At 36.6% G+C, this 10853-nt stretch overlaps 1 protein-coding gene across 2 annotated transcripts in view; it reads left to right on the forward strand.

The window, feature by feature from the left end:
* LOC131952068 (ADP-ribosyl cyclase/cyclic ADP-ribose hydrolase) overlaps positions 1-7213 on the forward strand; it is a 123360-nt gene extending 116147 nt beyond the window's left edge. Inside the window, exons 3-9 of one of the 2 annotated variants that reach the window (XM_059314557.1) lie at positions 292-467; positions 1353-1485; positions 3309-3527; positions 4829-4908; positions 5033-5125; positions 6011-6097; positions 7060-7213. In XM_059314557.1, the coding sequence (XP_059170540.1) occupies positions 328-467; positions 1353-1485; positions 3309-3527; positions 4829-4908; positions 5033-5125; positions 6011-6097; positions 7060-7192 (885 nt within the window). In that variant the 5' untranslated portion in view covers positions 292-327 and the 3' untranslated portion in view covers positions 7193-7213. The remainder of the gene's footprint in view (positions 1-291; positions 468-1352; positions 1486-3308; positions 3528-4828; positions 4909-5032; positions 5126-6010; positions 6098-7059) is intronic. The other variant, XM_059314558.1, reaches the window with a different exon arrangement.
* The last annotated feature ends 3640 nt before the right edge of the window (positions 7214-10853 follow it).

Raw genomic sequence — 10853 nt, forward strand, 5'->3', positions numbered from 1 at the left:
AAGAATGTGTGAAAGATGAGTGAGTGGGAGTGTGAAAGATTAGTGTATGTGTGTGTGTGTGTGAGTAATGCGCCAAATATATTTATTAATGAATGTGTGACATATGAGTAATTGTATGTGTGAAAGATAAGTGAGTATCGGTGTGTGTGTGTGTGTGTGTGTGTGTGTGTGGGTGTGTGTGTGTGTGTGTGAAAGATGAGTGATTGTGGGTGTGAAAGTTGAGTGATTGTGTGTGAATGATGGGTGTGAGTAATGTGCCAACGATACCTGTCACCAATTGTCTAAAAACAGACGTGCAACCTGTGCTGCCACCAGCAGACGACAAGAATGTGGTCCCACATCGTTTGTGTGTCCGTCCTGCTCCATTACGTCACTGGCCAGTCCGGGACGACCCTCAACATCAAGGACGTGTTCGAGGGACGTTGCTACGACTACAAGGAGACGCTGTACAACGGTCTCCTTCCGGAGTAAGTCGCTTCACGGCTTAGGTCTTCCAGACACAGATGTTTACCCTGGTTCCAATATGATCAGTTTCACTCAAATGATTCTCTATTTTCTTGCATGACCTCCCTACTTGACCGATGCCTTCCCCTGTATTCTTTATTTTCTCCCCTTACAAATCTGTATTATCTTATGGCCTTTCGTGATCTTAATAAAATGTCCAAATTCGTTGTAGCAAAGCTGTTCTTTTTGGGTGAGATCCATCCGACAAGAAAAGCAGCATCCGTCCCAAAACACTACACACAAACAAGGGATACAACTATGTGAAAAAGCGGGTACATTACACACCAGGCACACACAACCACACGCACGCGCGCACACACACACACATACACACACCTACAAGCACGCACACACACACAATCAGGGAAGGTTTCTGTGAAGGACTTAACAATTACAATAGTCTCTCACAATGCTTCTTTAAGCGACCAGTCTCGACACTTATATTTTCAATACAACATCCTACCTATGTATAGGAGATGTTTGGTCTAACGAGAGAGCCGATACAAATAGGGCATAGGCTGTCAACTCCACAACTCTTGCTTTCAGTCTCTTGGACATCATACACATACCCAAATCATCATCATCTTTTCCCGTTAGTGCCCAAGGTCCAAGACACATGGGGCAGATTATGTAGTTCCATATGTTTCAATGACCTCGACATACAAGGAGATAATGTGACCTACCCGATTAAAGAACCTGAAATCTATGAATTGATGCATGACGTGACAATATAAAAAACATATTATTTAATATTTCTGTTATGTTTCATCTTAGGCCTCTTTAAAGATCTATTTCTCGTATATTTATATTGAAGCTAGCATTACATAGGTTGTTTGAATTTGTTCTAGAGTAAAAGCAAGCTGCGGTGATCTGTGGTTGAAGTTCCTAGATGCGTTTGCTTACAAGCACCCATGTGACGTCAAGTTTGAGTCCTATTCGGCGTACTGGGAGGCGGCGAAACAAATCTTACCGACAGACAAGGTTGTAGTTTTTAGAAGAACTCGACAAGGTTGTAGTTTTTAGAAGTACTCGACATTGTTTTAGTTTTTAGAAGTACTAGACAAGGTTGTAGTTTTTAAAAGTACTTGACATGGTTGTAGTTTTTAAAAGTATTGGACAATGTTGTAGTTTTTAGAAGTATTAGACATGGTTGTAGTTTTTAGAAGTATTATACATGGTTGTAGTTTTAGAAGTATTAGACATGGTTGTAATTTTTAGAAGTATTATACATGGTTGTAGTTTTTAGAAGTATTAGACATGGTTGTAGTTTTTAGAAGTATTATACATAGTTGTAGTTTTTAGAAGTATTATACATGGTTGTAGTTTTTAGAAGTATTAGACATGGTTGTAGTTTTTAGAAGTATTAGACATGGTTGTAGTTTTTAGAAGTATTAGACATGGTTGTAGTTTTTAGAAGTACTCGACATGGTTGTATTTTTTAGAAGTACTCGACAAGGTTGTAGTTTTTAGAAGTATTAGACGTGGTTGTAGTTTTTAGAAGTACTCGACATGGTTGTAGTTTTTAGAAGTATTAGACGTGGTTGTAGTTTTTAGAAGTACTCGACATGATTGTAGTTTTTAGAAGTACTCGACAAGGTTGTAGTTTTTAGAAGTATTAGACGTGGTTGTAGTTTTTAGAAGTACTCGACATGATTGTAGTTTTTAGAAGTATTAGACATGGTTGTAGTTTTTAGAATTTCTCGACAAGGTTGTAGTTTTTAGAAGTATTAGATATGGTTGTAGTTTTTAGAAGTACTTGACATGGTTGTAGTTTTTAGAAGTACTCGCTGCATGCTTTACTTACCAAAAGACAAGTTTGTAGCTCTTTAAAATATATATATATATATATATATATATATATATATATATATATATATATATATATATGTAACTAGGGGAAGTTACCAGAGAGATAAGAACGCAGTACAGCGCTGTCAACTTTGACACGACTGACGTAATAACGCAGGTGTTGGCTGATAACGATCAGAAAGCCAAGGCGTAGTATTGTGGGAAGCGATACGATAAGAACGCAATACGGTCTGTCAACTTTGATGTGACAGGATGCAGATGTTATATTAATCGGACTGATGAGACAACTGCATAGTAATCGGAAGGCGAGATATTCGAATTGAACATAACTATGATAGAACCGAATACGAGTACGAATACGAAGGGGATATATAGGAAGGACGGCTGAGATCTCTCTCTCTCTCTCGATCAGTCAGTCAGTGAGGCAGTATCAAGTTGGTTATTGAACGGGTTAGCCGTATTGTGTTAAGAAGGACGATAGACATGTGCATTCAGTTATGTGAAGACTAGTGAGGACTGTTGGGAGTCAGTTGATTCAAACTATTATTGTGAAGCATTCCTTTTGATTTATTATATTATTGTGAAGCATTTCTTAGATTCATGTAATAAAAGGATCAATAGCGAACCTGCATCTTCGAGTATCTATACTGTGGTCGATGTTGTGTAGAATGAGTGGTTAGACTCGGTAACATTTGGCGTTGTCGAGCAGAAGATTCCATTAGACTCATTAACATTTGGCACTACAGGCAAATAGTCTCGTTACATATATATATATATATCAACGGATCATCTTAGGGCAAGCTGTATCAACATGTTTCGAAATGTATCAACAGCTCATGGGTTGACGAGTGTATCAAACGGTCATGTTTTGACCTTTATATCAACAGGCCATGTTTTGACGTGTTTAACAACAGGTCATGTTTTGACCTTTATATCAACAGGTCATGTTTTGATCTTTATATCAACAGGTCATGTTTTGACCTTTCTATCAACAGGTCATGTTTTGGTCTGGGGTGTACAATCTGGCACATCGGTTCGCCAACAACGGTAAACGGTACGTCACTTTAGAAGACACTCTCATCGGGTACCTGGCCAACTCGCTGACCTGGTGCGGCACGCAGAAACAACCTGGCCTGAATTTCACGCGCTGCCCAAGCTGGACAGACTGCCCGACCGAGGCCAGTGAGAGCTTTTGGGCAGGGGCTTCAAAAACGGTACAACTCTCCCCTAGATTCTAGATGACCAGTGTTTGTCAGGCCCCAAATGTTTATGATAAAATTTCCTTTGTTGTCTTGTTCAGAGTTTCTTCCAGGCATCTCTTGGGGGGGGGGGGGGGGGCAGAGCCGCACCCCCCCACGAAGAAAGTACCGCCCCCCTCCCCCCGAACGAGATGGAATTTATATAGTAAACATACACTTTTACTAGTGTCCGCCCCCCCCCCCCTGAAAAATGTTGACCGCCCCCCCCCCCCGAAAATCTCAAGTGCCCCCCCCCCCGGAAAAAAAGTCTGGAAGAAACACTGGTCTTGTTACACCGCGTTTACACTTGCGACATGTATACTATACGAGCCGACCCGCGGTGTATCATACGCCGCTATTTAGTTGTTTTTTCTACTTTTCAGTAATTCATAATTTGTGAATTCGACAGTACCAATGCTGCCACTGAAAATATTTGCTTTAAAACACTAACACCCCCCCCCCCCGTGAAAGCAGTTAGTTACCTCCTCTAAGATTAAAATCGTTTCAAACTATATTATCTGCCACTAATAGCCGTCACCAAACCCGGCTCTACGATTTGTAAACATTTTTAGCGTGAACCACAGCTCACCTGACCATGTGAGGGGGAGGGGGTGAGTGGGGGTGGGGGTGGGGGTGGTAGCGATAGAGAGGAAGAGAGGGGACTGCAAAGCGCGCTTTGCAGCTTGTTTTCTAACGTCTCCCAGAAGAGAATTATATAGATCTATATAGATACGTCTAGGGAAAAACACAATTCGCCATAAGTTAATTTCAGCAGAATTTATATGGGTATGGGGGGGGGGGGGTACTACTCACTTATTTCAATTTTTTTTTCTAGACATGTTTAGTATTCATGTGCCAAATGAAAACGCGGTGTTACAAAATTTTGGGATAAAAATCATAGCAGAACATCAAAAATATATAGATTTGTTTATACTCTTTTCCATTCGATTTTTACTGTTAGAAATTCAACATAAAAAAAAAAAACTCACATTCAACTAACTTGATAATACAGACACTATAACATAACCGGTGAGGTGGGTTCAACCGTTATAAACTAAAAAAAAAAGGTTTTCTTATCCTTGCTTTAGAGAAAATTTCATTAAATAATTTTCGCAACATGTTTATTATAGCTAAGCAACTTTTACTTAATCATGTCACATCATTTTTCATAGAATTCCGCGAAACGTTTGATATTTTACCGTAAACTCAGGCGCTCATAATATAAAAACTAACCCTAATCTAAACATTGTCTGTGTACTCTGTATTTTCCAATGCAGTTTGCCTCAGAAGCGAAGGGCGTTGTGACGCTGATGCTTGATGGTTCGAACCCCAAACAGCCAGCATACAGGAGGAACAGGTGATGTTACGACCATCACAATTAGTTACAGTTGTTACTTTAGCTATAACATACACTTGCTTTATGTATGACAATTTGTTGTATAATTTTTTTTCCCATTTTACCAACACCTTGGACCGGTCAGTTTTTTTGCCAAGTACGAGCTGCCCAGTCTCAACCCCAAGCTGGTGACGTCAGTCAAGGTCATTGTGACCCACGCTCTGAACGCGCCCAAAGTGTGAGGAGTTTTATTTGCTTTGTCTAAGCACATTCGTGGGGGGGGGGGGGGGGGGCACTTGGAATTTTCAGGGGGGGGGGTAGACTTTCTTTGGGAGGGGGGGGGGGGCGGACACTGTTAAAAGTATATATTTTCTATATACATTTCATTTCGTTCTGGGGGGCGGTAGACTTTTTTTTTTGGGGGGGGGGGGGGTCCTGTTCGTGGACAATTAAAGCATTTAAACAATTTTTAAGTTTGCACTAAAAATAAGAAAATAAATATACATATGCTTAAGTTTTTATAATAAAAATTAAAACAGTTGGTCGTTATATAAATTATTTCAATTTATTTTACGTTACATACTTTTGTTTATACTAGTGTACATTTCTTATTTAAATTTCTCTGTATTATATTGTTTTAGCGCATTTAAACTTGTTATTTTAAAAATTTTAATATTTTAAAAAAGTTTTAAGCTTTTTACTAGATTTAGTAACAATTCAATGTATCTTTTAATTAACTAAAAACCCGAATACTTGAGCAATCCACTTTAATTAAATAGTTCCACTACTGGACTTATATTTTAGATCGGTGCATTTAATTTTTTTTTAATTGGTGACATTGAGTATTCGCTGTGTTTATTTTTATACCAATCACTTCCCGAGAGTGCTATCTAGCACTTGTTAACAAAACTGATAGACCAGCGTGCCTGATTGATCGAGTAATCGCTACCGCCAAACTTTATAAATTTCTGTTTTTAATGACTTAATTCAATATCTAATTAGACTAAAAATGAGATACTCTATCGATTATGTCGGATATAAACTGATCTGCAAAGTATGCAACAAACCCATTCATTAGAAATCTGCTGCAACAAGATTTGACCAGATGTAATTTTAATTCCAGCGAGTTCTGTGGCACTGGTTCGTTGGTAGATCTCAAGAATGACGTCACCAAGGCTGGTCTCAAATACACGTGCACCGACGATCCAATGTGGGTATCTTTTAATTAATTAAAAACCTCAATTATTGATTACTGAGCAATCCACCTTAATTAGATATAGATCTATGCTCTACTTTTTAAATATATATTTTACAAGCTTTTATTTAACTCACTTCCTCTGTCGCCAGTCTGTCGACAGTCTATCTGTCGTCAGTCTAGATCGAAACGCAGGAGTGAAAATTCGGAAACTTCTACTTGACCGATACGATTCACATTTGGCACGTGGGTCAAGACACGAAGACAATGCAATCTGAAACTAAACTTGACTTAATTGGATGCCTAATTAATTTTTTATGAATTAATTAAAATTTGGACCGAATCAATAGGCATGTCTATCCAACCACACCACACGCGTCATCACGTTCAATCGCTGCGCCATCACCTTCAGTAGGCGCGCCATCACGTTCAATAGACGCGCAATGGTTTTTAGTCATGTAACACTATTGTAAATAAAACATGTAAAGTACTGAAAAAAAATTTCATAAAAAACGTTTTAATAACAAGCTTTTATGTAATGATGCACTAAAAAGTAGAAAATAAATTATACACTACTATTTAAATTACTATAAAGAAAAGCGTGGGTCTCTTCTCAAATATTAGTAAAGGTATCCAATAGGTACTAAAGTACTAAAGTGACCCACGCTTTTCTTTATAGTAATTTAAATAGTAGTGTATAATTTATTTTCTACTTTTTAGTGCATCATTACATAAAAGCTTGTTATTAAAACGTTTTTTATGAATTTTTTTTAATTTATGCAAATAATTGTGTTATTGGTGACGTCAGGTATTAGCTGTATTTTAAAAATAGTGAATGTAGTCATACATTATATATTTCATTCAACCTTAATTTTTAAAATGTTTCCGATTATTTCACTGTTTGACAATGTTTAAAGATATAATTTTTTGCTAAATTTTCAACTAATTTAAAACAAATCATTTTTTTAACCCAATAGCGCCGTCATGCACCTGTTATGCGCTGATGACCCGGAAAGCCGAGAATGTCAGCTGACTTTCGCGCATGCGCAAGGGGAACTGACACGCAAAAAGCGTTCTGAAGATTTCAACGGCATGCCAGATTTTTTTTGAGTCACTTGAAAAATAAAATAAAGAATGTATTTATCTAAAACGATTGTTTAAAAACTGATTTATTTATTTAAATTAAACTAATGCTATTGGTAATAATAACTGGTAATCTAAGCAACCAATATATTTCGAAGCAAGAGAAAAAATAATGAGCGGAAGTAATCAAACCAGCAGTATAAAAACTGTAATTAAAAAAACCCCAAAACTAACGTCTTATGATAATTGAATATGCAATTTAATGCAACGGTATCACTTTATTTTAAAAACGAGAGTTGAAGGTTTTCTCAGGGGAGACTACTTTTATCAGCAGTCATCAATCACAAATTAGTGTTAAGTAACTTAATAAGTTATCGGGAAAAAAAACTTAATAATAATAAAAAACAACAAAAAAAACAACCTTTTGCTGTAATATTTCTATGTTATTATGGGCTACATAGAATGTATTGTTACATTCATTGTCGAACAGATTGGATTTTTATTCATGGGGAAAAAAACCAGCTTTCAAAAACTTTCAAACATTTCTTGTGTTTGTTGGTACTATAATTAAAAAAAAAATTTCTTCCAAAACGAAGAAAAAATATAACAGAATTTTGATTTATGACAAAATATTAATCATCTAAAGAATTAGAGAAATGTTTTATACATTAGCAATTAAAAAAAAATTTCCTAACCCAAAAAAACAACAACAACTCATTGTTACCCAAATGATATTGTATTCTACCCCATAAAAAGTCTAGGAGTTAAAGTGGGCTTAAAGAGTGTATTAATGTTTATGTAGTGGTGTTATAAAACTATCGTTGGTTTAATACAAACAGGTGGGAGGCGTTTGAACTGTAGAATTATCGATTCAGTCACCGGTTCGTGTATTGCGTCTTACGTCTTAGTTTGTCATAGTTCCAACCTTGTTGATATAGGCCTATTAATAGCATTATAAGTGTACATTACTTGTAGTTCATTATCATAAAAAGAATTGAAAAATTCTCGCTTTGTTGTTTGTTTGAACATTTTTTGATCCGCATTTTCATGTCAAAATTTTACAATTTTTGTTAATGTACATTTTAAAAATAAAAGTTAACCGAAGTGAAATGGCACTCAAGTTTAAGTGTTCAAGTGGAAATAGTACCACTTCCGGTTATCGGAAATAATTTAGTTATATAAAAGTTACATGTAGTAACAATAGAAATTAATTCTGAAGCAATATCAAGACATTTATATGATAAAAAAATCTACTCCACAAACCACAAAGTAATTATTTAAAGTCCCTCGCCCTCCCCCTCTTCAACACCACCATGACTGTCTCCCCGCCTCCACACCTCTAAAACAATGCCTCATCATTCCCCCCTACTCATCAACATTATTAACCTTCCACGCTCCATTGTTCTGCGTATCACATCCTGCTTTTAACTACACATCCTCCCCCTAATCGTGTCCCCCTCACATCATCCGCTGGTGATCCGTATCATCACTCGGTCTTCAAGCCGTTCAAACCACACTCGCCTCGCCTCGGCCCGTTCGCCATTTTCCCCCAAACACCGAACCAGTTTGTACACATCCTTATCCCTGTGTAAATAATTGGCCAGATAATGGAAGGAAACGTTGCCAAATCCCCGCTTCTTTGGCCGCTGCAACAACAAAGATTTGGATTTTTCCGTATTTGCGACCGCCAGTTAACAAACATGTCTGTCATGGGCTGTAGCTCCCCCTCCCCCTCCCCGTCCCCCCATACACACAACACCAAACATCGCTTAGGAGACTTTATTCGCTCCTTCATTTGAAAATAATTTTTGTTGCTTTTTTGTCTCAGGCCGGATACAAAGTGTTGACTTAATGCTATTCTTGAACTGCCATAAGCGAGGCAGGTGGGCTGTAATGTGGCGACAATTTACGACAACCGCCGGAAGGCTTAGTTTGTTTGTATGTTTCTAAAATATGTTTGTATTTTTCTAAAGTTTGTATGTTTCTAAAGTTTGTATGTTTCTAAAGTTTATTTGTAGGTTTGTTGAAAGTTATTCTAAGCGTAATAGAAAAAAAAGAAAAACTATTTTAACTTCTGAATAGTAAAACAAAAACGGTCTCATATATATATATATATATATATATATATATATATATATATATATATATATATATATATATATATATATGTGTGTGTGTGTGTGTGTTTTGTGTGTGTGTGTGTGTGTTTAAATGGAAGAGGGAGTAAGTGATTTGATTTAGACAAACTGAAATAACATTTGATAGCAAGCTCTCTCCTCTGCTATATTGGCTGCTCTTGCATTTGGTTATTTTTCCACCCTTCAAGTCCATTTATAAATTGATACATGACATTTTTCCCTAAAGTCATAGTGTTTCATGGTTTACTGAATTTAATCTATTCAGGTTTTTTTTTTTAAATCAGACCTTAATGAATAAACCAGCTACAACATCAAAACAGAACCTATACATGTTTTCCTTCAAAATTTATTTTAAATGATCTTAAGCCATGCCTCACAAGTTTCAATATCACGATCAAATAAATTAAACCGCATCGTGGGAAAGATGCCTTCAATGTTTAAATGGTATTGAAAAACTCTTTCATCTTCCTTCTTTAATCACTAAAACATTTTCATCCACGACGCAACCAGCGGTCATTGTTTAAATCCGGTAAGTAGCCTAATTGTCAATGAATAAAGACCTCGTGAGTCGTCTCCCTGCTGATAGAAATGTAGAAATTGTTACCAAACAAGGGAGGTAAATTCAGCGCCACGCTAACAAGGTGATTGTATGTTTGTAACTGAATCAAATCATGGTTAATTCCCTTGGGTAATTGAAGAAACTGAAACGATTTCCGGCGGGACTGAAACATCCCCTGCTGTGCACCTAATAAGCTGTTTAGATATAGAATGTTAAAAGGTGATGGCGGCGTCGGTTGGGTGGGGGAGGGGGATATGAGCTGGGGGGGGGGGGGGTAAGGATTTTCACATAAATTTATGTCGTTGTCTATTTCTTGACTAGAAACAGACCAAACATTTTTATTGTTTATACATTAGGCCTGCCCAAAGCAAATTTCAACAGTAAGTCAACATAAACATTTTGTAATGTTTGTTTTTTTTTCTACTTAAATTCTAACTTCTAGTAATTCAATTTTCATAAACTACAGAAAGCGTAATATTTAACTTAGCAGCAACTGATAATAATATTTTCCGGTCGGTACCCATTACATATAAGGCAGATGAAGTAGAGTTTATCTATTTCAATCACCTATGCATATAAAGAAGTAGTGTGTTTAACACTATGCCCACAATTATTTTACCCTAACTTGAACCAGGTACTCATTAGTGATAGGTCAACCCAGGGACGTCCTGTTGAACTCGAGACTTTCGGGTTAGCAGTCGTGCGCTCTTTCATCCGACCACTCCGTCCAATTAACTCTTGTATTGAATTCTATTATGATTTACGAAATAGTAAAGTATTAAATTATTTAACTACTTGCTGCAAAGCCTGTAGCAAGACAGACAAAAAATATTTTGTTTAGTTAGATTTTCTATATTTTTTTAGGTCAGTATTAAAGATACTATTTGATGAAAAAAATATACAAAAATGAAACGATTTTATTTTATTTTATTATTATTTTTTTTTTTTTGTAAAGGAAGTTTCAAGTCACTGCTTCAGTTTCATGGTCCAA

Source organism: Physella acuta, unplaced genomic scaffold (genome assembly GCF_028476545.2).
Source record: "Physella acuta isolate Inbredline_101_S28 unplaced genomic scaffold, ASM2847654v3 ptg000849l, whole genome shotgun sequence".
In the NCBI taxonomy this organism is placed as follows: Eukaryota; Metazoa; Mollusca; class Gastropoda; family Physidae; genus Physella; species Physella acuta.